Genomic DNA, 26,923 nt, shown 5'->3' with positions numbered 1-26,923 from the left:
CTATTATTTTCATATAAGTAAAGTTAATATGTATTTATTTTTTAGAAAATAAAAGGGAAGCGGCGCATCCACAGCTTCCAATGATGGCACGCCACTGCATGATAGTAATGTTAATGAACAGTTCAATCAGTTAATAAGATCTTAAAAAGATGTGGTTATAAATGTCAATTCAGGTTGGGAAATATATAAGGTGGAGTGAGGATGGATTCCAATTATTCACTAAAATATCTTCGACATTCCACCACTCACCCGAAAAATTTCACGATAAAATATACAAAGATAATGCTCACCCTATCTCCTCCTTCCCACAATGAAAATCCTAGAGCTGTTACTGTTGGGAAACTAATATCATGTTAGGATTAGGTTACTTCATAATAGCACATACTAATAACCTTCTCCATAAATGTATTATATCAAAACAAAAAACAACAATAGTGTATACTGACCGTACTTCAAAAATTATCCATAAATGTAATAACTGAGTAACAAACACATTAAGTGAAACTACCTGTATTATTACTGCATATTAAAATATAAAATCAAAACTTTTAAATAATTTATATAATGCTATGCAAAATTATATTAGTGTCTGTGGAAAAAAATAAAATGTTTCAAATAAAAGTTCTATTTTATAGTCAACTGAGAAATTTAAACTCTTTTAAACCGTATAAATGTTATCAAACCGTATTAGCTATAAGAGATCCCTACAAAATGGAAGTGTGATGCTATTGTTTTAAATTTGTTATTAATTAAAATAATTCCAATTACAACCAGTAGATATTCCATAAAAACTTTATTTATTTGTTAAATGAACTGACATAAAAAACATTCCATTTATGTGGAAATAAACTTTCATAAATTTCATTATGAAATTCAATTTACTGAATTCTCTGACATTTCTTCATTAAATAATGAATCTACGATTGGATAAATCTTTGCGTAAACTGTTCTTACTTCAGCAGGCATCATTTCCCACTTATTTAAGTATTGTTCTAGTGATACTAACAATAGAGTTCGACATGATACGTTCAGCGAGGCGTCGAGTATTCTTTTCCTAATGTTTATAAATAAATTATCCAGAGGCTCTTTGGCACAGAGCTCCAGGTCTCTCCCATTTTTCATCAGCTAAAAATAAAACATTTTAAAAGAATATATTCTCTATCTGAAACTATTTAATGTACAAGATCTTCCAAAAAGAATGGTACCATTTAAAATTACTGTAATTATGTTAATTATACCTGAGAAGTATGCATTGTACATTGATCAACAGAATAACTGTTTAAGTTACCTCTACCATCTGCATTCACGTCTTTTTGTTTACTGCCTCTAGGAAAATGCCATAAAAAAATGAAACTCTGCAACAGCAAAAGATTTTTCTGTGCAGTCCACAAACTCAGAATCAAGCCATCATTATAAAACAAGAATGTTTGCTTTATGTGGTGGATTACGTCTGCGAACCACGTTCGCACATCGACAACTGACTCTGACTACGCAAACTGCAGAACGCAAAATGTTTACTCTGTTGCAGAATTGCCATTTTTGTTGATGGTGCTTCCTGGATACAGCACATAAAAAGACATTTTTATGCATGGAGATGGTAGATAAAACAGTTATTCTATCCATTGGTGTACATCACACACTTTTCAGATAATAATTAACATAATTACAGTAATTTAAAATGATAGCATTCTTTCTGGAAGACCCTGTATTATATATTAAATTATTAAAATATATTAATCTAATATATTAAACTATATTTAAATTCTAAAAATAAACATAATCATAATCACCTGCTCAGTTAATACACTTATTTCACTTATATCTCCATTAATCAGCATTTGAAAATATTCAATTACTGCAAAAGCCAGGCATTCTATAGGAGAATTATTGCAGATTCTCACTTTGTTAAAAACTTCACAAAGTAAATTAACACGTCCAATAAAATTTTTTGTATTTAAAATTAGTTTCTCTCTTTCTAAAAATGAAAAAAGAAAATAAAAATTTATTTTTAAATAATGTTATTCTTTAGTATAATTATATTATACATATTGAATTCTAAAACATAGTGTACCTGTAAAGTCACTTTGCAACTTTTGAAGGAGAATCTTTCTAAATGTATTTTGATTAACTGAAAAGTCACTTAAATCCTGACAGAGTTCTGCTGCAAGTACTGCATGCCTTTTACTTTGAAGACCATATTCATAAATTTTTGATACAGAAATTTTCAGATTGTCCTCTGTTGTAGCTGTATTCTTCACTAAACTTACTATGTCCAATATTTCTTCTCTCACTGCTGATAATTGAAGTTTATAAAGGTGTTTAGTTAGATTCTCCTGTAAATAAATATAAATTTAATTAAATTTAATGTTTTACATTTAATCTTTCTTTAACAATACAACATGCCTGACGTCGTGTTCATCAAATGCTGCACCTCTCTTATCACTAGGAAACCAACCTTCTGTGGTGTGTAAATAAAACTCAACCCTGGACCAGTAAAAGGATAAATGCACCCATTTTGAACTGCATGACCATGATAGTAATTTTTGGCTTGAGGAAATGGAATGGGATCTTCATCTTTGCTTTCAGAAGAGTTGCTTGATGACGTTTTACTTACAAGTTGTTTCCAAAAGCTGTCAAACTGGCCAGTGGATTTCAAACATTCTTTCATCATTTTTCCTACTTGATAAATTGCTGCTACCCAATTTTTTTAGTTATCGATGTCCACTAACATTTTTACAACCATCAATTTGAGCATGGCACAATGTCAAGCAACATATGCTTTTAACTGAGTCATGTTAATTCAATGGGATTAAATTCACAATAATTGGGAGGCAAGCAAATAACCGTATGACCTCTGGATGCAGCCTCTTCATTGATTTATTTGCATTCCCTGAAGTTCTTATGCATTTAAACTATTTCATGAAGTTCAGCTCTGTATAGTTGATCAGGAAATGAAATTCTACGCTGGATGAAGATGTCTCCAGTTGTAATATGACTGTAATATGAAGTATTTTCCATTAAAAATGTAGGGTTTTTCTGAAATATTGTGAATCAGTTGATTCTTAATCATTTCAGAGAAACATCTGCATCCATTTCTTTGTGGTATTCTGGGTCATTGCCTTTGGAAACAAAAATAAGCTGGACATTTAAAACTATTTTCATTTCCAGCATGACGAATTATCAATCATCTGCCTTTTCTAATTAAGACTTTCAAATTAGTTTCACTGTCTTGCTAGTATTTATAATGTGATGATCATTCACCTTGGGCCCACCAGTGGCCAAGTGGTCTTTGTACCCTGAACACTGGGAGTTCAGTCGTGGGTTTGTGTCTCGCTTGGATGGGCTGGCCATGTGGAGTTTTCCGGGTTTTCTCCATGTCTGTAATGCTATAATAGGAGCCAGTTTCCCTTAAAAGACCTCCCGGAAGGCATCCCCCCTAGGCGGATTGCCCAAGTGTTGTGTTGCCATAACTTAAACATTCACCCTTGTCTAATCTAAATATATACAAGACTGGCTTTTATCCACAGTTATAAAAAATTAATTCTAGATGCAACTATCATTTCTTTCCATAAGAACCATATGTCAGTTAACTTTACAATAATGAAAGATTTTATTTCAGATTTTCATCATCTTATAAAATGCTTAAGAAATCGTTTTCTTAAAATTAGCATATTCAATACTGCAGATGGTAAAATTACTGCAGATGGTAAAATTGATTTAAAATTTATTAAAATGGCTTGGAAAGAATACCAGAAGACAATATCATTAAGAGCAATGACATAAATATTTAAAGTTCATTTCTTTCCTGATAACTTTGAAAACATATGCCTTTCAGTTATTTCACAATGAAATACTAAGAAATCTCTCACTCTGTACAAACATGCCCTTGCACAATACAGGTGATTCACACCCAATAGGCAACTTTATTGAATGCATTGGAAATTTAATTAAAACAATGACATCACATACATATAAAAATGCATTATATAATAATTCAAAAGAACTTGAATGTTTGAAAGATATTCTGGATTTTATTCAAAAATGGGAAATGCTTTGTACACCAAAAAGTCTTGGATATATGATTAAAAGTTCACCAAATGGATTAAAAATTACAGTGAAAAGTACTTTGTCTATTTTAGAATATCTATCAAGAGAATTAAGACAAATATTTGATGACAACAAGATTAAGTCAAGATAAGTTGGAAAATCTCTTTACAATCCAGGGTTGTAATGACTATCCTAATCCTAATGAATTTTTAACTATTGTGAAATGTTTGAGTTTTTACAATTTGGCTAAAACACCAAGAAATGAAAACACTTTTCCCAATATTATTAACTCTTTGTTTTGTATAAAGTTTGATAAAGGAGGATTAATCTATCCTTCAATGCCACTATTCTATCTTATATGTGATAGTGAAAATTCATTCACAGTGTGTTTTAGTTTCAATGATTTGCATGAAAAAAATATACTTGATATTTTATCTAATTTAAGAATTAAAAATATAAGATATACAGGTTGTGATATTCATAAAATTACTTTAATTGAATAAGTTGTAAGATTTTACATTATAACAAGAATGCACTTGAAACAAATACAGAAATGTCAGAAAGAAAAAATAAGACATACAAAATAAATTCATGTAAAAAGTTTGCCAGAAATAAAATGTTTTCAGGCTACTGTGTGTATCAAGTTTCTTTAATCCATTACAATTATAATAATAGTGAGTTTATATTATATAATTAGTACTGTGTTAATAAGTCAAGGAGTTAATGTTTACTTCGACAGTTTAAATATTGCTATAAACATGAAACTCTGGCACAATTTGAAGTAATTTAGAAGTTAAAAATAACTTTAATTATATTCAATATAAAATTTATTTTAATTTTATAGAAATAAGTAATGTTTTAAAATTGCTGGATTTCTGATTTCACTATAATAGCAAACATATAAATAATAATTATTCTTCTGTGACAAAAGTAGGGCTTTAGCTCTATTGCTATGAATGTAAACATCAGTAGTGACATCATCATCATCTAGTTTATAGCACTTATCTCATATCCTGTTTTTAGACACGAATGGCACATTATATATCCTAGCCACTGTAGTGAAGTTCAGAGCATAACTCCCAATAGTTCCTGGAAGTAGGCTTTAGGCTGATTTTTGGAGGTTTTTTTTTAATCTCTTTTTCAAGCACATTATGGATTTGGCCAGGCCCATAATGGAACCTGGCCGAATGGTGAGAGATAGACCACCCCCAAAAAATTCCTGGGGATTTTTCAACCTGTTCGGATTCAATCCCAGGTCCCCCCAGAGTGGTAGGCTGCCACCTTGACTGCTCGACCATCCAGCCATCTATTTTGAGGAGCTATAATTTGAGAAGGGTCACATTTAATAGTACATTTCCTCTGAATTTTTGGTACCTATGGACATGCTCTACTGCTTTACTGTTAAGGTCTTAACAGCATCATTCACATCTGCAATCTTACCCAGATAGCAACACAAGTGTGAATTAGTGATCGGATATTATCGATAGTGCTATCGATCTTTTTAAAAATATCATCGCTTCCGATAGTCCAATTTTCTATTGTACTTTTCACATTAAACTAATATTTATTTTTTATTATTGTAGTTTAAAATTAGTTTAAAAAGTTTTTAATATTGTTGCCTTTGAGTAAACGATACAATTTCTAAGTTAGACCGTTAGCCGTGTAGTTCTGTTATCTTTAATTGTAGAATGTCCGTCAGAAAAAAAATCTAATATTTGAAAGAATTTCCAAGTTGATGAGAAAGGCAAACAACTTGCAAAATGTATTTTATGTAAAAAATGTAAAAAACATCAGGACACACATCAAATTTAAGGGGTCATATAAAATGTTTACATCCTATTGTATTTAGAGAAGTTTCTATTAGCAATAATGTCGAGTCAGCTTCAACATCTAGAGCTCGAGATTTAGAAAACTCATCCTCAAAGTGGCCATTGACACAACAAGAAAAAGTAAGTCAATGTTTCTCCAAGTTTGATCAAGATGTGTTCAATATCAATAGAAAAAGAGTAACTAATATAAATAAAAAATTTGCAGTATTCATTGCATGTGATTCAAATTTGTTGTTGTGCAAAGTAACGGATTTGTGCAATTTATACACAAATCAGAGCCAAGATATAAACTACCTTCGCCAAAATATATCAACAACATACTTGTATCCAACTTACATAAAGAGTGTGAAAAAAAATTGAAAGTTATGATCGATACAGTGAAACATGTATCCATAACTACCGATATGTAGACTTCTATAAATATTCAGTCATATTTAAGTGTAACATGCCATTTTATTTTTAATAATATATTTACATCATGTGTACTCAAAATGCCGATAGTGGCTACCGCTCATACATGAGAGAATATAGCAAATTTGTTGAAAAAAGTTTTTTAAAATGCTCTCTACAAGATAAAATCGTATGCATGACTAATGATAATGCAGCCAACATGTTAGACTTGCAGAATATTAAAAATTAAGAATCTACTTTGTTTTTCCCAAGCTTTTACCTTGTTGTTCAGAATGCTCTAGTAGGAGATGAAGAACTGATTAGAATAAAGAAAAAAATGTAAAGAAATTGTAACTCACTTTAAAACCTCAACCAAAGCTGATAAACTCCAAGATATCCAAACCGAACAAGAAAAAAAAAAAACACCTAAAAAAGTAACACATGAAATACTGACTCGTTGGAGTAGTTATCTAAATATGATATGATTATTAGAATTAAAAGATTATATGGGACTCACTCTTATTTCATTACCAAAATCTTCCTTGCCACCGACATTGAAGAAATTCTAGTTGTACAAGAAAGTTGTAATTGTTCGGAACCTATTGATCAGCAACTAACAGTGCCTTGGACGATACATACATTATCATATCTTCAATCGTTCCAATTGTTCACAACTTCACGTCAAGCTAAAGACACTAAAAATTCTGTTACTAAAGAATATAGTAAAAAGTTATTGCAATCATTAAAAGGAGTAATCAAAAGATTAAATAAATGATTACGAAACAAGAACCATAAGTGACATTTCAACAATTTTAGACCCTAAATTCAAAAGCCCTGCTTTTCGACTCAAAAAGAACAACAAACTTTTTTCAAAAGCGATAACAAATCAACTTGCAAATATAATTATTCAACTTCAAGAGATGTCAAACCATCCAGACTTGAAAACGAACAAGAAATTAAAAAAAATAAGCCTAAATAATGCACCTGATCTTTCTGATTTTTTAACAAAGAGTAGACATTCACCAAATACAAATAATTCAACGGTGGATGCAATTATTGCTTTCTAGCAGTACATTGAATGACCAACACCTAACCTTCGGATTCCAATCCACTTTGATTTTGGGTCAACAAGGATAGATATCATTTCAATAACCTGAAAACAATTTATCACAAATATTGTATCTGCAGTTCCTCTGTCAGCTCCGAGAGAGCCTTCTCAATGGCCGAATACAGTGGCTGCATTCAACAGAGCAAACAGTTGTAACCAAGCAAAGGTGTTTGAATTGACAGCCATTATGTAGTTATATCTGCCAAACGATGCAACTTCACGTCAAGCAATGAGCAATATCTACGTTGGAACAAACAGCCACCACCATCAGTCAGTTTTGAATAGCAACAGTTAGCGTAAACAAAAGACGCCACCAAATGTGACATGAAAATATCAAACACATTCCAAAATGGCACTAATGTAGAGAGCATTCAGCAGAAAGATACTCAACATCTCCAGAACCGCTGAGTCTGCCGAACGCAGCCATTATCTCTGAGACTCTAAGCCGAATAAAGCCGAAAAATGCAAACTATTTAATATTTCGGTACTTGTGAATCTTTGTCCCAAATGATGGCACTTCTCTGGCGACCAACATCTCAACTAGTACCTGTATCCCCTCGAAACAAATTCGTGACTCGGCTGACTAACCTACATTAAACAGACACGTTATTGACTCAGTCTGTTTTGATATTTCAATGCTGTTAAGATTATCGCAAAGTTTTAATACAGAAAAATGGGTAAAATTTTACCTACATGCACTGTCATGTCGGCACTTCCAGTTGTGACTGTTTGTGCTACCAGCAAACTCCTCCTGGAGGGTTGCTGCTGGCAGGCCGCCGATTGTTTAACGTCACTAGTTATCAATTCACAGTAGTTCTTGAACACACGTATCAATAACTAGTGACATTAAACAATCGGCAGTCTGCCAGCGACTCCACTCCGGAAGGAGTCCGCCGGGAGAACAAACAGTTGCAACTGGAAGTACCACCATGACAGTGCACTAAGATAAAATTTACCAGAAAAAGTTAGCAAACAAATTACTTTAAATTATCGCTATTTCAAAGGGTGATTTTCAGTTAGCAAAGCACCAGTCAACTGATGTGATTTAACTCGTATTTATTGGGTTGATAATTGGTTCAGAGATGATTTTCCAAATGGATAAGTATGGAAATGGTTAGCAAGTTTCAAAATGATTACATAACTTTTTCTATTTCCAGCTTGTGTGATAAATCATATAACGAAAAAGACTGGCGTGTCTGTTTAATGTAGGTTAGTCGGCCGAGTCAATTTGTTTCGAGGGTAGTCGAGATGTTGGTTGCCAGGGCAAAGCCACCATCTGGGACAAAGATTCACAAGTACCAATACTTCTTTAAAAAAATAATTTTTTAATTGAAGTGGAGTTTGTTCGTTTGTTAAATAAATCTGATTGTTTGCTCCTGTCTTTATTTGACATCCATTTTACATTAATAGGTTAATAGTATTTTACCACGTGTGAATGGGCACGCGAATAGTTACGTAAGCAATGACGTTTCTCTTACCAACATGGCGTCGAAATGATGATACGAGGTCTTAAACTAAAGTGAATAATTGGAAAAGTGGGCGCCGTATTCGTTATTTAAACAATTCATAATGTCAATAAACTCAATTTGAATATAAATAAAGCATAATAAAGTTGTCACCTCGATAAATTTGTTCGGTTTCCTCAACGGTGTACGAAGAGATTCTTGATTGAGCCCGTGATAACCTCTTCCTCTTCCAATCCCAATTTTTGACATTATTTCCGGTTTTTAGTCGAATTAAAGTAGATTTTCTTATAAATTCACCGTTTTCTTTTCCTTCTACAAATATTTTGCTAACTGACAAGGTATTTAAACATTTAAATACGACGTGATAATTAGAGCAGACGATAATTCGAACGTTTTCCAAACATGGCGGAATTTTTTGCCAAACTTTGACGACAGGGGACGCTTCAGCGGGGGGATTTGTATATATTCAGTATATAATTTTAATTAATCGAATATTTTTTAGTAATTATTTTTAAAAATATAACTGTATTAATTTAATATTTAATTCTATATAATTACATCATTTTTATTTTTCCTTTAACTCTGTACTATTATTAATTCGGCAAGGTCCACAATGGGGATTTCTGTATTGTGAATATTTCCATACAGAGGGCACTGGTTTCGCCGCCATGGATTCGGAGGAGAATACAATATGGCGGAATATCGAGGACTGTCGAATGTGCGCAATCGAATAAAGTGTATATTATCTGAATTAATTTTGATGGGATTGGAGTCGAATTATAATTTTTCAAAAAGCCATAAAAATCATTTAGTAATACACAAAGCTATACAGTCGATCCCCCTATAAGACGGTAGATACGTTCCGTTCTTTATGAATCAATTTTGCAGGAGTCTCAGCCAATCACAGCCTGACACGTGCGAAGTTTACGGACTATGGCTGTATGAAAGGTTATCTTCCATAAAATTAATCGATTCTAGACTAATCTGACTCAACATTTTCAAAATACGTATAGTTTTTTTTGGAAATAATTTGTATAAACTACGCTATAAACAAAAAATTGTAGGATTACTTTCCGAGTGTGCACCATTCGACATCGCCGTTGCTCAAGCTTGTTTTCGTCACGGAACAGTGCAGCAAATCGCGGCCGCAATTTCTGATGTTATTTTTCTGCGAAAACTTTGTTAAACTTTGGAGACATCATTAATATACAGTCGACCCCCCTATAATTACGATTCCTATGAAACTACGAAAAAATTGCTACCGGTATCCGTAAAAAATAGTAAAAGTTCCCTATAAACACCTCAAACGTCATCGGGCAGCCGAACTACTTGACCGCCGTCCATAGCGCCATGCTACGGAGAGATTTCTATCGTCTGGACAGTATTATATAAATTATATATAAATTAGGTACTGTACATATAATTATATATTAATTATATATAAATTAGGTACTGTATATATAATTATATATTAACTTATTGTAACTTTGTTATAATTAAATATATAATTTCCGCCGTCTAGCGTGGCGCCACGCTACGGAGATTTTTACGCTAACTATCGTCTGTCAGTATGTAAATTAGGTACCGTAAGTCTAATACAGTACTGTAATTTTATACATTTCTTGTGAAAGAAACATTTCTTATTCAACGGCGATTAAAATTATTTATATTAATGATGTCTCCGAAGTTCTACGAAGTTTTCACAGAAAAATAAGTTGTTAGAAATCGGCCGCTCTTTGCTGAGCTGTTCCGCGACGAAAACAATGTTGAGCAATGGCAATGTCGAATGGTGACACTCGGTAAGTAATCCTACAATTTTTTGTTTATAGCTTAGTTTATACGGATTATTTTCAAAAAAAATATCGGTATTTTGGAAATGTTGAGTAGGATTAGTCTAGAATCTATTAATTTTATGGAAGAAAATCTTTCAAACACCCGTAGTCCGTAAACTTGACACGTGTCGGGTTGTGATTGGAAGGATTCGTAAGAAATCGGATTCCTAGAGAATGGAACGTATCTCTATCTTATAGGGGGGTCGACTGTAAATAATTTTAATCGCCGTTGAATAAGAGATGTTTCTTTCACAAGAAATGTATAAAATTATAGTACTGTATTAGACTTACGGTACCTAATTTACATACTGTACAGACGATAGCTCGCCTAAACTCTCTGTAGCGTGGCACTAGATGGCGGAAAGTATATATATAATTATAATAAAGTTACAATAAATTAATATATAATTATATGTACAGACAATACTAAACTCAATTTACCCCCCCTAAACTCTCCGTAGTGTGTCGCTGGATGGTGGAAAGTAGTTTGGCTGCCCAATGACATTTTACGTAATTATAGGAGTTTTTTTACCGTTGTTTACGATACCGCAACAATTTTTTCGCTGTCTTATAGGAATCGTAATTATAGGAACCCGTCTTATAGGGGGATCTACTGTACTTATTTTTAACTGAACAATATTTTGTAAATGAATATAGGGTGTTCGGCGTCGACACGCTTGACAACATGCGTAAAAATAAAAAATTAAGTTTACGAACATTAAAAAAGTTACACGGTGACGATAGACCCGGCAAAAAAACAGACCTCAAATCATTAAATGAATGCAGTTATACAAACAAAAGGTGGTTGCAAAGGAATACCTGCCAAGAGAAGAAACAAAAATGTTCCTATAAATATGTCCGGTGTATGTTAGGACATAAAGGCTTCATTGTACTGCATAAAATTACAAAACACTAACACACCTGTCAAAGCAGATGCTCGACTGGCCAGACAGGCTCTGAAACACGCGACTTCAAATGTCGATCAAAGAATAAAATAACTTCAATTTTAATTCCTGGAATACATTTGGGTGGTCTTCTCCCATCCTCAGTGGATTTTTTACAAATACAACTTTCTAAAACTTCAAAAACAAATTCGGCCATAACTGCAAATTTGGTTCTATACCGTAGACACAATCTTCCTCCAGCTCTTTCTATCTGCCACAATGGTTTTTTCAGTTGAATGTTCTTACCATTTAGCCCTTTTTTCTTGCCTCTTCAGCTTTTTCTTCCTGCCTCAAAATTCTTCCATTGTTTGGGTGTAAACAAATTTTGGCATCCAGTCTAGGATGCATTCTTTCAACATAACTCAACAATCTCATTTCACTGCCTTTGAAATTCCTGTTATACTGTACAGTTGTATTTCTGTAAAATGAGGTCAACAAACTAAAATGAAGTCAGTTACGGCACTTTGAAAACAGGAGTCTACAGAGAATTTTTGATCCAGTCTAGAATAACGAATGACCTAAATTTTCAAAAAATAGATACATTTATCTAAAATTTTTTACCCAAACAGTACGAAAAGTATGGCACGCTAACAAAAAAAGCAAAGTAAGACATAGGATACTGTTTAATTCAGGCTGAAAGACCTCAAATTAGGTCTCATGGACAAATTAGATTAACCTTTTTTACTCCTGTATATAATTTGTGTGTACTTAATATTCTTTTCGTACAGGGAAGCCGCATGGTATGAGCAGTAAGGTGGATTACACAATTTGCACATCAATCTTGTCTTATGGTCCATTTTATGTGAGAAATTCATAATAAATGAGTGATTATACTGTTCCTAACTAGTCTTCAAGCTTCTTGGTGTATAACTTTATTGATATGTATTTTTTCTTTTTACTATATCAGATGGAGAATAATCTTATAAAACTCACTTGTAATTCACATCCACTTTTGCCTTTAACTTGAATGCAGAAGTGCATCTTAGAAATGAACAAGATCTAATGTAGGCAGTCCTCACTCAGAATACTCATTGTTAAATTTAACTCTGCCTGTACCATTATTAATTCATTAACTCATTGTTAAATTTAAGGAAGAGAAAGGATTGAAAGTTTAAAAAAGGTATGTTTGCCACAGATTAATACAACAAGATTGTTATAACAGTGTTAGATAGATAAAATTGAGACTAGGAAAGTCAACTTTATCTATAGAGATATGGAGAGCTCAGGGGCAGGAAGCCCAAATTAACTATACATGAACTTCCAGTATGGACGAGAAGTCGTATTATTTTAATTAAAACATTTTCTCACAAACAGAGTGCGATAGATGATCGGCATGACTACATAGTTGACAGGAAAAGTATGGTCACTATTAAACTTAAGTGCATTGTAATGAGAAATTGCAACCTGGCATTGTGACAATGTCACAATTAACAATTGCTGATAAAATAATAAAATGCTATGTAGCATACAAATGACACATCATGTGTGATTTCATGTCCCTCTCACTGAAATCCTAATTTATACTGTAGCCACAAAAATCTCGGCATTTTGGAATGTTATGAGCAGAGACAGATAATGTTTTATTTGTCTCTGCAAGTGCATAGGGTCATCGAGACTCTTGTGTGCAGTTGACAGGTTAAGAAATGATATTTATAAATTTCATCAACTGTAAAATGTGCTTTATAATTATTAAGATATTTACATTTTATAAATAAATATTATATACAAAAAATATGTACAGTGTATAAGTAAATACTTAAGAATTTTTGCAAGTTCTGATGTATTTACAGAGTATCTGTTGAATTTCTAACTTGGCATCTTCCAAAGACACTGGATCTAACTTGTTTAAAGTGGCAGCAACACTCTCTGCAAAAGCACTTATGCCATTTGGATCTAGTCTGCACTTGCAGTAGGCCTGCAGGGAATCCGTGGCCGTCGACAGGAACTTCGAAGTCTGGTTTATCAGTTTCAGGCGTAACAACTGTTCCTGTTTCTTATGTATTTTCTTCTGCTGAGTGCCATTCTGTTCCTCTGTTCCTTCATCTAAGGATTCTTCTGTCTCATTATTATTATCTTGTACAGAGAGTTCATTCATCTCTATTGTAGGAAATGAACTATTTGATATTTCTGTTAGATCTACCTGAAAATATTAAAGACATAATCAAAATTAAGTTGATAATGCTTGGTTTCTTATGATAAATTTATACAAAATACTAACAAGTTTACAACAAGTAAAAAACTGTTTATGAATTTTGGCTTTAGTTAGCTAAAAAATACATAATTTATCTGAAAATAATGATGTCTTTTTCACTATCATCCTCAGAATAAGGCTGATTATGCATAATCATTATCAGTTAGTGTTTTAAATGTTAAACGTTACTTGTTCAAATCATTATTAGAGAGGTTGCGGCCGACGTTTTCAACGCGGAAACGTGTACGTCCGACGTTCAGCGTTGCTTTCCTATAAGCCTAGAAGTTTGACAATGGTGTTTGGATAATCAGTGGAATCATGGTCGACGTCCCAAACACCATTGCCAAACTTCTAGGCCTTTAGGAAAGCAGCGCTGAATGTCCGACATACACGTTTTTGCATTGAAAACGTCGGCTGCAACCTCTCTATTTACTCATACTTCAGGAGCTTAAGTTGCTAGCATCAGTTACTTTAATTATACACTAATCAAATGACTATTTAGTGTTAGTGATAATAATCATAATTAATAAATTATCTTCAAATTATTTATTTTGTAATAGTTTTAACACATCCTTTTAATGTCAGAATGAATAAACTCAGAATTTCCACTAATTGTAGTCTGTATTATCCCACTTAATGCTGTCTTTAGAGAGTAGCACCAAAGAAGTATATTCTATTGTATAATAGTCTGACTTATCCAGTGACATATTACTAAGAAGACTACAAAATAGTTTAATTTTAGTATTAATTTTACTTTATTAATATGGAATTCACTTGCTTAATTATAACAAATTAATCTGAAGTTTGCTGCTGCTTGTGTGAAATAAGTTTATGGATTCTTGGCTCTTTTTCACAAAGGAGGACAATTGTACTCATATTATTTATAGTTGATTATTTATTGTTAACAGTAATTCAGTATTTGGTTTTAAATTCAAACAAAAAAACTCCCTACGAGTGAGAGAAAGCAACCAAGCATTTTGCATTTCCTTTGTAATACTTCATGTAACCTCAAGATGATCAATGGTACACAGACCACTGGTTGGCAATCACTGTTCTAAAGTATCCATAGAGGAATTTGAAATATTAAAACTGGAAATCAACTTTAAAGATGGACAAGCAAAGTCCAATATTTAAGATGCAAATTTCCATTAAGCAGTTTAGGTATGTAAAGCTGTAATGTAGTATTAAACAAGAGTAAAAAACATCAAAGGAAGCAATGGTCTAAACATGAGCCTTTATCCTTCTAGCCTCCCCAAAATCAGCTTACAAACACTTGATAGGTGTAATGAAGGGCTCAGTGTGACTCTGATCCTGTCCCGGAAGTAGTTAGAGAAATAGAATTTATCATGTTTTACGAGCTTTTAGCGATCTCTAGTAAGGTGGAAAACAGTCGTGGCTGTCAGTCATTTTAATGTATAATTTTTGTATATATTTTATATTTTAGGCTTAGTGTTTTCTTTTTTCTTTGTCTTCACCTCTTTACAGCTGGAATTTCCATTTATTTTTTACATTTATTATTTTCTCATAAAGATAGCTTGACTAAAAGCAAACATATTTAAGAAACATATCTTAAGTTAATCAATTGGTTGGCTGGTCAAGATTTTTCCATGAAAAAAAAATACAGCAGCTGCTCTTGCATTCTCTGTTCATGCAATTTTAAACTTATGATAGTTTATTAAATATCATTATACTCTTCAACATATACATGTTCATTTAATGTAATGAATTGATATTACAGTTATTGAAATTAATGTTCTGTGTCTAAATCTTTACATAGACAAGCAAGGAGAAATTACTCCTTAATTTCTTTACTTTGATTCCTTAAATCACCATCAATTTGATAGTTTCTTCTGTTTTTTTTTTTTTTTTTAAACAGGTACCATTAGTATATAAAAGAGTATTGACATTTATTATAACTAGAGATGCTTTGAGAATATAAGTAATGTCATGTTGCAATAGGTGACAGTTGATCAAGAAAATCAATATTTTTATTTTATTTATTAAATCAATAATAGTGTGATTATGCACTACAAGATAAGACTGCTTCTAGTCCCTTAGAGGTAAAATTTGGAAGTTAATGCCCATTTTGAAAATGATATACAATACAGAAAAATGTCAAATACAAAGTTGTAGAGCATGACCAATTTAATACAAAAGGACACCCTCCATACATGAATGACATAAACAGAAGTGTGAAATGATAATGTACTGTAGTGTACATGTTAAGCGCACATGGTAAAATGTGTATTTCTCGTGTGCCCTCCTTCATTTCTAGCATGCTTATTTTTAACATATATTTCTCCTTTCCTACATCTTTGTGCTGCATTCATTAGTGGTGTGTCATATGTTGTGTTATTCACATTAAAAACTATAATGTACTTTCACTATATTACACAATTATGTCATAATAAAAGTATAATATAAACATTTGATCAGTACAAGTCTGCAACTCCGTAAAATAAAATGCAGACCTACATAGCCTGACAGAAGTGTAGGAAATTCACTTGGGGCATGCATCCAGAAAAAAATATGATCGTCACTGGTCTAAAGCACGAATGCATGAAAGATTTGTAATGAAATTTTGCATTAAGAAAAGCAATTTAAATTGGATTTATCTTATGCAGTTTCTTTAACAAATGTCTTCTTTTATAGTTAATAAGTCCCTGTCATTCTAAAAGTTTGGGTTCAAATCCATATTGAATCCTCAGATCATTTTTACATATGATTTGACCCATACAATATCTGTTCCTCACCACAGTGATTCCATTACAGGCATGAGAGATCACACAAAAGCAGCCACTCTTAGTATGCACAAAGTAGAAAAGATTATTAGAAAAAAGTAAAATATAAAGTTTAAATAAGACAAAGTCAATAGAGATCAATAGGCGTGAGTCCTGAGGAAGAGGGATCTCCCCTCTTCCTCAGGACTCACGCCAATTAGTTCCTTTTACATCTTCTCTAGGCATCCCTGGATATATGGGCCTACAGTATATCCTGGGATACCTAGCAAACACAGATATACAAATAGATATATAGTAAGAGTTTTATAATTTTAAACTTTTTAATTATTTGTATACATTTACAACTAATAAAAACTATGTGACAAATTGTCACAAACTGGAACCTTCTTACTGTAACAAACATTACAGAAGGTAGCTAAGACCAAAAACTTGTTATTTATTAACACATTATGCAACACACCCAGCAATTCACCTGGCCCACGTGTTGCACAAATGCAACACAGGCAAAACATTATAATCTGTACTGGCCCAGTATGATATTTTATACCTTTCCATTGTGGTGCTTAACGTGTTGAAGATATTTGTTGGAAAATGTAAGGAATGTGTTGTGTTGATTACTGCAATAAAAACTATAAAGAAATTTAAAGTTTTGTAGAAAAATTTATTGAAAAAAAAATATAATACCAAAGTATACCGAAGTCTTCTTAGCATATGTTTGTGATACACAAAAACACAAATACATGCGGAGTTTGCATTGTTTTGTTACAGACTCTTTCCTACATAAAACTGTTATTTTTACAACGGAGTCTTGTAAAGATTTCATCATAGAGTTGTATGTTTCTACCAAGTTCAATTCCATTTGTGTTTAATTATGTAAGTGTAAAATGAGAACGACGCATGAAGCCTTTCAATTACTTTATGTTTTGCCTCCATATTATGCTTTTTTAATTAACTTTGTCAGGATTTTTATTCCCTTCTTTAACATTATGTACTGCAACCACTCGACCCCTTAACAAAATGCCAAGTGTTCGAGTGGTTGCACTATATAGCGTTAAAAGAAAGAAACAAATAACGACATGGTTTCAAAATTACTAAGGAATTTTATTGTTGTGTAATATTTATAATGTTACTATTAGTTGATTAAGCAGACTCAATTTTCACTCATTCAGTGTGAGCTAAGATCTTTAATAGGATCTGTCAATAGAATTACCGTCCCAATCCAATATTTATGACCTTTAACGGCATAATTATAAGAACCGAAAATGCAACACTCACCTCGATTTGTGTCGATAACATATCTATTTCAGTGTCCAGATTAATATCATCTAGAAAGTCCATATTCTTCAGATGAGCCCATTTTGAAACATATACACAGGAAGAAGGGGCACCAGTTTTTTTAGATATTTGCATCTTTTTCCTTTCTCTGTTATAAGAAGTTCTGAGATTTCTAAATTTCTCTTTAGCTTCTTTAACTAATAAAAAACACATAAAACCCTTTTAATTTCTTAAAAAGTAAATTATTTTTGGATTAAATTAAATTAAACATACTCACTGGTGACTTTTCTTTGCATCATAAGAGATAATTTAGCACATATTGTTTCCATCAAAGCTTCTCTTACATATCTCTTAAAATAATCTTCATGTTTGGGCTGCCATAATTCTTCATGGTCTATTATATTTGCACAAAAATACAATATTAAAAAATTAATTTTTAAGACTTTATAGAAAATCCAAATACATAAATATACCAATTTGAAAAATATATATAATGATTGGATATAAAAACGTTCGAAAATTACCTCTATAAAAATCTAACAGAGCAGTTTCTGCTTCCAAACTCCATTTAAATGACATATTCAAAATGGCGCCTATCAACCAACAAACGTACTAATTGCGCAAGCGCACGCGATAAATTGCATAAAAATATCGCACGAAATAAATTGAACGAAATATTTTTGCGTGAAACTAAACGTTTATTATTTTTACGTATTAATATTTGAAATAATAAATTAAACATTACTAATATATAATTTATAATAATATTTGAATATATTTTAAATTAGCAGCTATAAAATGTAATTTTTTGAATATTCGATACGTCAGGTGGCGCTACAAACAGTGAAATTGAAAATTTAAGGATTGTCACGTGTGTGTTGAGTGCTGTCGTCTTCTTGAGGTTTTAATGATGATGAACTTTGTATATATTTTGATTTTTCTCTTCGTTTGCATTTTGTGTGAAGATAAGAAAGAAAAACCGAGCTGGACGAAGAAGGACGTGCGTGATTATAACGATGCTGACTTGGAGAGATTATTTGATCAATGGGAGGTGATGAATTCATGAGTTTTTCTCTAATAACTTAACTAATTTTCAATCTATTAGTTCCTTACAGGTAAAGATGTCAACTCTAAATGAGATATTTGCCACTCCCAGAATTGTAGGCCCACTTACGAGCAAAAATGTCAATGGGACCATACCTGCATACACAACCTTTACCTCTAAAGATTAGTTTTCTTCATGAACTGGTACTACTGCCTATTCTCCATGCTTCACAGGGCTTGCTGTTGCTCGTCTTGATCGACACTACACGTGTAATGTGCTTGCTTTCGCTCGAACCTGGGTGCCTGCATGGGGTGAGCCCTCGCACCCCTAAAACTATATAATGAATTGTTGAGTGGGGTACTCAGTTGCATGGGCTAAATGGTTAAATGCAAGTCCTGGCAGAGTGTGTGGAATGACTTTCTAGGATGCATGACTTTCAACGTTGTGCATCCTAGAAGTAGGCTGATTTCGGGGCACTTGTAGAGATATGGTTCTTTTTGACTTTTTTATCTTATGGGTATGGTCTATGGCTCTGGGGAGGTCCCAATGTCTCGTTCAGAGTTGTAATTGTACCCACAAGAGTAGCTTGTATGTTTGTATTGTGTTACTGTATGTATTTGTAGATTGCTATGTGTAAAATCCTATACTATACATAGATCTACGAAATTATATATACCAGTTGCACCAAAAAGATCCTGGAAATTCTGGAATTGGTTACACATAAGGAGATTTAAATGTGCCTTTCAAAGTATTGTCCTTGAGCAGTGCTTGCACAACCTCACAAAGACTTAGAAAAGCAATCTTTCTCCATTTTACATAGGGTGGCTGTTTCAGCTTGAATGTTGTTCTGCCACTACACTCCAGTTTTTTTTCTCTATTTCTAATCTCACCATGTGTGTCTTCAACATATTTTTGCCTGTGTTTTTAGCATTTCTACAACTTTTTCACACTACTGGTATATAGTTTTGTGTGGAGTTACAAAACATAAACCTATATATTATGTAACTCTTTACACTAATGATTTCTATAGAACCATGTATATACATGTATATACTTCTCACATAGTAAGCATACACAGATAACCTAATATAATCATCTATAAGCAATTTTTCAACATTAGTGTGTACATCACTATATAGGTAATTTGCAGTTTTGTATACATATAATCTAAGAACTTGTGTTTGTTTAGAGTTGTTATAAGTTCAACTTATATATTATATTCAGTGTATACATGATTTTTAACTAATGACTTGTACAAAGTTACAATACATAAGTTTACAGAACTTTATGCATATTACTTATAACGAGTTAGACTTTCTGCATCATCAAAAGAACATTTGCAGCTTATTTACTTTAAATATATTTCTTCATTTATCTTTGAAGTGTGTAATGATTAGATTATGTAACCTATCTCTGTAACCACTAAGTTTATATATGAATTGCATAACTCTTAAATTGGCAATTCTCCTTTCTGTTTTTTTGCTTTACATACAGGTATAGGACAAAATATTATTATTATTATTAATTGAAGGAGGGGAGGCCCTCCAGGTATCACTCAAAGGTACGACCTGGAGGTTGGAAAGTTCGGAAGGAAGAGTGAGGGTTATGAAGAATAGGGGATGAGGTTGGGACAGGTAAAGTTGAGAACACATAGCGCTTGCATTTATTAAACCAATAAGCAAATACAGTGGTATAACAAATGAATACATTAACAGGGAAATACTAGAAAATATATACAATTAGATGGCGCGACAACTTATAACAGACAATAAAGGAAGTACAACTAAGATTTAAAGAACCCGACAATATTATATAATTGACAATGAACATAACAGCTGATGAATGCTGACCACGTGTACGTAGTAAAAAGTAATAAACAGATTATTAATCAGGAGTTACACAAAATATTTACAAGACAGATGACAGAATGGAGCCAGTTGCTAATGCTAAAAGCTGTCCAGGGCTGAAGGATACCCATTTAGGGTAAGAAAACACGCACAGTTCGAGGCAAGCACACTGGGAAGAAAAGTTCGTTCACGTAGTTGCATGCTCGTCTTTGGTGTTAGGTAGATTCCTTGGTGGGTTGAGAGCTTCAGTGGCTGATAAGAAGTCATTGAGTCTGCTGTAGATGACCTTGTTTTCGATGAAAACATTAAGTGGGCAAGGCCAGTTAAAACCTTCATAGAGGACGCTGTCTAGAAGGTTGTTTCTTTTGTCGTCAAAGAGACTACAGTCAAACAGATAATGTTTACTGTTTTGGATTGAGTTATTGTCACAGTCACAGGTGTCCTCGTTGCGGAGGTTGAAGCGCTTTAAGTAAGCGCGAAAGTTGCCATGACCCGTAAGGAGTTGGGTCATGACAAACTTAGGTGTGAAGTGTTTCCACTCCAGTCGGCGAGCTATGTCAGGGATAAAGTCGAATGTTAATCTTCCAGTGTCACTGTTGTTCCATTCTTCTTGCCACTGATGGAGGGCGATTTGATAGCTCCAGTGCTTGATTTTGGAGAGAGGAATTTTGCTGTAGCTGGAGGGCAAGGTTGAGACTGCGGCGGACTTGGCAAGGCGGTCAGCGGCCTCATTGCCAACAACGCCAGAATGCCCACGCACCCACTTAAATTGGATATTATGTCCGTGACTGTTGTTGGAGAGAAGCTGGTGAATATGGAGGACGTTGTCACCCCGTTTCCCTTGATTGGTGATAGAGTAAATCGCAGTAATACTATCTGAGTATATTGTGATAGATTTGCTATGAGGAAACCATTCAGCAAAGACGTGGTCAATAGCCTTTGTAATGGCCAGAATTTCAGCTTGGGGAACAGAACAATGGGGACCAAGCTTAAATGCTGAACGATGAGTTTTCCCAGTTTGATGGTCATAGAGAACAAATGCCGCTCCAACTTTGTTGTCGTCTTTTGATCCGTCAGTGAAGATGGATATGTCGTTAGTTTCATTGTAAGTAGAGATGTTATTGCTGGCAGATGGATAGTCATACATTGTGTTTGAAGTGGGGTCCTTGAGTTCGATCCCGAAGGTTAAAATGTCATTTTTAAGGTCGTTGGGTAACTCCAAAAGTGTGTTATTATTCCTGATATTATCTAGTGGGTTATTGTTAAGAAACAGGTTGTTGAATTTCCAGTTCCTAGCCATCATCCTGGCCTTGATGTGAACCGGTATTAGACCGGCAATCACCAAAAGGGCAGAAGTCGGGGCTGTCCGGTAGGCCCTGCAAATCCTGAGGGCAGCTACCCTTTGGGCTTTTGATAGTTTTTTCTGGATGTACACTTTCTGGGTAGCATCAGCCCAAATGGGGGCCGCATAGAGCAGAATGGGCTCGATTGCCCCGAGATAGATGTGTTTAGCTGCCTTATAGCCTATGCCCCAGGTATTCTTAGCAATGCTAATGAGGGCATTCGATGCCTTGCTTGCCTTAGCTACTATCATATTGACATGGCTAGACCATTGAAGTTGCTGTTCGAGCTTAACCCCAAGGTATGTGCACTCCTTAACCCGGGAGACTCTTACCCCATCGATCTCTATACGAGGGCTCTTCTGAAGGAGTGTTTTTCGAAAAGATATAGGACAAAATAATAGGAACAACCCTTTCGAAATGTGTTGTACTTCGGCCGTCCAATACAGCCCCACCATGTGTCGCAACAGTCTGCCATCCAGTGGCAGTGAAAGGAAATGTATCAGTCGAGCATTTGGCAGTGTGACAGTTGAGAAAATTCTGTTCCCAGCAAAGTGCCATTATGTCCAACCTATCCGACGTGCAAAAAGGCATGATTATTGAAGCTTGCCTCGCTGGAGTGTCTGTGTCTAGAACAACCAACCTTATGGGTGTTTTAAGGTCCACTGTGTCAAAGGTTATGACATCCTACACAAAACTGGGAAAGGTATCTTCTGCGAAGCAGAACAGTGTGTGAAAGTCGAAGTTGACTGACCTGGATAGATGAGCGTTGAAGAGGATAATCGCCCAAAAACGTAAGACTACACCGCAGCAGATAACCTCTGAGATGAACACCCATCTCCAGAACCCTGTATCCACCAAAACTATTCAATGAGAACTGCGTGCTGCGAGCATTCATGGCTGAGTAGCCATCTTAAAGCCATTAGTGTTGCCACAGAATGCTACGAAGCGATGACAGTGGTGCCAAGATCACCGAAACTGGACACAACAGCAATGGGAACAGGTCATCTCGTCTGACGAATCATTGTTTACATTATTTCAGATCACCGGATGTGTGTTTGTCTGGCAAATACCAGTAGAGGCATTTCATGTTGACTGTCTGGTTCCTGTCATGAAGCATGGAGGGGGCTCTGTGATGCTGTGGGGAGCGATATCGTGGCATGGCTTGGGGCTACTTGTAGTCCTGAGGAAGAAGGTCAGAGGCAAGCATTATCACAGTATTCTTGCGTATCATTTCCACCCTATGATTCATACTCTGTTTCCTAAAGAACGTTCTCTATTCCAAGATGGCAACATCCCTTACACATGGCTCGCTGTGTCCAAACATGGTTGGATGAGCATAATGATGAAGTGGAACATCTCGTGGTGTTCTCAATCACCTGATCTCAACATCATTGAGCCTGTGTGGGGTTTTTTAGAGAACAAAGTCCGTGCTTGGTTTCCTCCTCCACACACACTACCTGAACTCGAGACCATTCTTTCACAGGTGTTCCTATTATTTTGTCCTATACCTGTATATTACTTAATGAAAATAATGGTTATTATTTAATTTCTGCGAACTTGTCTGCATGATAAGTGATTTTCATTTTATGAGAAACAAATTAAACAATTTCATAGTCATATAAACATTAACTTGCTAGTTCTTTTTAAAACTTCAATCTTTCACTCCTTCTCAACTGTTTTGAGAAGGAATCTATTTTTTAGTTTGTAGATATGACAACAATTTGGAGAGGTTCTATCTACAGTCTGCTACAATATCTATTTGCAGGAATTCTTAGCATGTTAGTTTTTCTTATGTTCAGTACATAATCTTTTAAATTTCGGTTTTGAAGACATTTTTTATGGAATAACAACACAACACACAGATTTTACTACAACAGGGAGTCTCTCGGTGCGCGTATCTCAAAATTGCCAATCTTGTAGTCGTTATTGGCATGTGATTTGTAATGTAATTAACATAAAAGTGAATTATGTGCTACTTTTGTTTTTTCTTAAAATTTTATCCATAAATTATAAGATGGTTAAGAATAAAAACAATTTGAATTAGCTGTGCATGACTGTTACTCTTTTAACAATGGAAAGCAATTCATGCATGTGTAATCTTTGTATTGTCTATTGGTAATAACGAGTAACAATTTATATTAATTTAGATATATTTCTGCATAGCATGGTTACATACAAGTACTTATGAATCACTGGATGATGAAGTGCAAGCTTAAATGCCAAGAAATGCAGTAATGATGGAAAGAAACTTTCATACAGTTTTTAATAGTCAGAATATGTAGTAAAATATAATGAACTCATCATTATCTTGTGAACTGTGGAATGCTGTTTATCTAGTCTTGATTTTAGATATTGTTTATCCAAAATATCATCATACTTGTATGAAATAAAATACTTTTCTGGGTAAAAAAGACAGTATAATTGGCCAATAACATTTTACCTAACATGCATTCATTACTACACACTCACTTTGTGAATTAAAAGTTTGTAGTACAATATACTCTGTGGGCACAATTGACTGAATGCGCAGGCGTCTCTCCCATTTGTATGTGATGTGCGTTAACACCTCCGGCATTGTGTGTGCTTTGTCATAGCCGTTGTCTCTACAATGAAATCGAAGAGATTAAGCTTGGGGATGTTGAAGTAACTTTATAAGACTCTAATAAATTTTTCCTCTGTCTTGTCAGATTATTTTACAATGTACCTGTTGCTTTATTTCCTAAAAGTTTAATTAAATCATTGTTGTTTGCAGGAAAATGACGATCCACTGGAAGAGGACGAGCTACCGGAATACAAACGTCAGCCACCCAAGATAGATCTGTCCAACATGGATCCGAACAATCCAGAATCTCTACTCAAGATGTCAAAAAAGGGACGTACGCAGATGGTGTTTGTTTCCCTTTTGGGTAGGTAGAAATAATTGACTACCAACGATTGGTTTCGTATTTGAAATAAACACCGTGAATAAGAGTTACATAACAATAAGGAAGCATCGGAATCTAACAAAACTTCAACAAAACTTGGTGAAAACACGTTACCGTTGTCATTAAGTGATTACAATATCATGGCAGAAGAACAATTTCTTACAGAATTTTTTATTACTTTGACCATCCTGTTAAAGATGCCCAGGTTTACCTAAACACCCAGTTGTGAAGTATAGAATAATAAATTAAAGAAGACAGGATTTTGGAATAAGTCAATTTTTCCTCTGTTAATTCCAGTAATGGGAAAATCTGGAGATTAATTAAATGACATTCTCCTCCTCCATTGTTGTTGCTACTGTTAGTAACTGATCTTAATATACAATTTCCACGAGTATCCTTTTTTGCCAGTCTCCTCCTGCCATCGAGCATATACTATACCTATACTCGGATGGAAATTGTTTTATGCAGATTGCTTGCTAACAGTACCGATAACAATTATTATAGAACAAGAGTGTAATTTTTGAAAAGCTGTATTTAAAGTATTGTTTAGATTTACATTATTAATTTTAAGGGTTTAGATCATATTGTATATAACATTGTGAGGGAGTGGATATAGTGGTTTTAATGGTGTCATGTGTCAGTTAAAATGCTTGTAAATTAAACCAGCTGAACACCACCTTTGACACGCCATTTAGAAAAATCCCTTGATAAAGTTTTAATTGGCATAAATTTGAGCTTTTGTAGTTGAATAATATTTTGAATACAATTCATTTGATTCCATGCAGTTTTATCTTTATAAGCAGGGATGTGGAGTCTGAGTTGTCAAAAAATCCGCCGACTCCGACTCCCTTTTACTTACCAACTTGTTATGTTTTTACTTACCAACTTTTGCAACTCAGTTTCTTACCTGTGCCGAATGCTCGCATAATACATCTGACTCGCACGAGAAATTAATTACCAATGGATTGGAAGAATTTTGTTTTAATTTCACGTTTCCATTAATATTCCAGGTAATCCAACTAAGGAAGAAACTGAAGAAATTACAAAACTTTGGCAAAGCAGTCTCATGAACAACCATATTAATTTAGAAAGGTGTGTTTAGTAGTGTCTTTCGGTCTGTAAGTGTACTCCGCAGCGTACTCAGTCAAAACTGTCGTTTTAGGTACGTGATCGGCGACGACAGGGTCATCTTTCTGTTCAAGGACGGAGCGCAGGCTTGGGATGCAAAAGACTTCCTGATAGAGCAGAAACAGTTAAAAGAAGTAACCATTGAAAACAAGCCTTACTATGGAAAATACAGTAACATGGTAAGTGTATAACATTCCTTCGTGTTGACAGAATTAGAGATAAAAGTTATTTATTTATTTCAGGGAGGTGATAATGCGAAGACCGAGTTATGAGATTATTTTCTGTTATAGATTTTTGTAAAAGAAATATAAAAAATCTTAAAAATGATGCTGCAATAATTTATTATATGATAACATATGTATATATAGATTTTGTAGACACAATTTTCTGTTTGGAAACACAAATTGCAGTTAATTTTTTCTACAAAAAATATTGTCGGCTAACAATACCGTCAACTGTCTTCTCACGTATCGTTTTTATTTTGTATATGCGATGCCGACAGATCTCGTGTAATCTCAATTTATCAAATCTGTACAAATTTATATATTAAAATAGGTGGGTGATGATTTCTGTCCCCCGCTATATTTATAAAATTCGTAGGCGTGACTCTTTGCGGTCTTATATTTGGGCTTCCTTCTGCGTGGCGGTTCTGGTTCCTACCTCGCTTCCGTACATTCTCAGGAAGTACGACTTGTTCATTTCGAGCGACACATTGTTGTTAACCCAGTTTTTGTGCCACAGATTAAATTTTCTGCTCGTCCTCTCTTTGAACTTTTTATTTATCTGAAACGGAAGCAAAGAGGACATTTTGTT

General features: G+C 33.9%; 4 protein-coding genes across 4 annotated transcripts in view; 1 reads left to right on the top strand and 3 right to left on the bottom strand.

Moving 5' to 3' along the window:
• Positions 1–782: 782 nt before the first annotated feature.
• Positions 783–9,291, bottom strand: LOC111641887 (CBP80/20-dependent translation initiation factor-like). Its single transcript, XM_023388138.1, has 4 exons — positions 8,994–9,291; positions 2,072–2,333; positions 1,791–1,975; positions 783–1,125 (listed from the first exon to the last, which is right to left on the bottom strand). Exons 1-4 carry the CDS (start codon positions 9,087–9,089, stop codon positions 874–876), a joined length of 795 nt encoding a protein of 264 aa, XP_023243906.1. The 5' UTR covers positions 9,090–9,291; the 3' UTR covers positions 783–873.
• Positions 9,292–12,644: 3,353 nt separating this feature from the next.
• Positions 12,645–18,434, bottom strand: LOC111641899. Its single transcript, XM_023388146.1, has 4 exons — positions 18,348–18,434; positions 18,101–18,217; positions 17,824–18,020; positions 12,645–13,756 (listed from the first exon to the last, which is right to left on the bottom strand). The coding sequence occupies exons 1-4, from the start codon at positions 18,400–18,402 to the stop codon at positions 13,373–13,375; spliced, it is 753 nt and encodes a 250-aa protein (XP_023243914.1). The 5' UTR covers positions 18,403–18,434; the 3' UTR covers positions 12,645–13,372.
• Positions 18,435–18,651: 217 nt separating this feature from the next.
• Positions 18,652–26,703, top strand: LOC111641900 (LDLR chaperone boca-like). Its single transcript, XM_023388148.1, has 5 exons — positions 18,652–18,874; positions 24,811–24,964; positions 25,993–26,074; positions 26,145–26,289; positions 26,353–26,703. Exons 1-5 carry the CDS (start codon positions 18,731–18,733, stop codon positions 26,380–26,382), a joined length of 555 nt encoding a protein of 184 aa, XP_023243916.1. The 5' UTR covers positions 18,652–18,730; the 3' UTR covers positions 26,383–26,703.
• Positions 26,428–26,923, bottom strand: part of LOC111641898 (paired amphipathic helix protein Sin3a-like) — a 41,072-nt gene continuing 40,576 nt past the window's right edge. The window contains exon 26 of the mRNA XM_023388145.1: positions 26,428–26,893. Within this exon, the coding sequence (XP_023243913.1) occupies positions 26,729–26,893 (165 nt within the window). The 3' untranslated portion in view covers positions 26,428–26,728. The remainder of the gene's footprint in view (positions 26,894–26,923) is intronic.

The sequence above is a fragment of the Centruroides sculpturatus genome, unplaced genomic scaffold (genome assembly GCF_000671375.1).
Source record: "Centruroides sculpturatus isolate CEXI.00-Female unplaced genomic scaffold, Cexi_2.0 scaffold1373, whole genome shotgun sequence".
Lineage (NCBI taxonomy): Eukaryota > Metazoa > Arthropoda > Arachnida > Scorpiones > Buthidae > Centruroides > Centruroides sculpturatus.
This window is presented reverse-complemented; position numbering and strand designations above follow the sequence as displayed.

Bases quoted from the DNA above. Each gene is read 5' to 3' on its own strand.
- LOC111641900 (XM_023388148.1), top strand. From the start codon at position 18,731: ATGATGATGAACTTTGTATATATTTTGATTTTTCTCTTCGTTTGCATT. The intron at 18,875-24,810 runs GTGATGAATTCA...TGTTGTTTGCAG, and splicing joins GATTATTTGATCAATGGGAG to GAAAATGACGATCCACTGGA. The intron at 26,075-26,144 runs GTGTGTTTAGTA...CTGTCGTTTTAG, and splicing joins AACCATATTAATTTAGAAAG to GTACGTGATCGGCGACGACA.
- LOC111641887 (XM_023388138.1), bottom strand. From the start codon at position 9,089: ATGTCAAAAATTGGGATTGGAAGAGGAAGAGGTTATCACGGGCTCAAT. The intron at 1,976-2,071 runs GTACACTATGTT...TTTCATTTTTAG, and splicing joins GTTGCAAAGTGACTTTACAG to AAAGAGAGAAACTAATTTTA. The intron at 1,126-1,790 runs GTGATTATGATT...TTTTATTTTTAG, and splicing joins TAAGTGTATTAACTGAGCAG to CTGATGAAAAATGGGAGAGA.
- LOC111641899 (XM_023388146.1), bottom strand. From the start codon at position 18,402: ATGTCATTTAAATGGAGTTTGGAAGCAGAAACTGCTCTGTTAGATTTT. The intron at 18,218-18,347 runs GTAATTTTCGAA...CAAATATAATAG, and splicing joins TCTGTTAGATTTTTATAGAG to ACCATGAAGAATTATGGCAG. The intron at 13,757-17,823 runs GTGAGTGTTGCA...TAATATTTTCAG, and splicing joins TGTTATCGACACAAATCGAG to GTAGATCTAACAGAAATATC.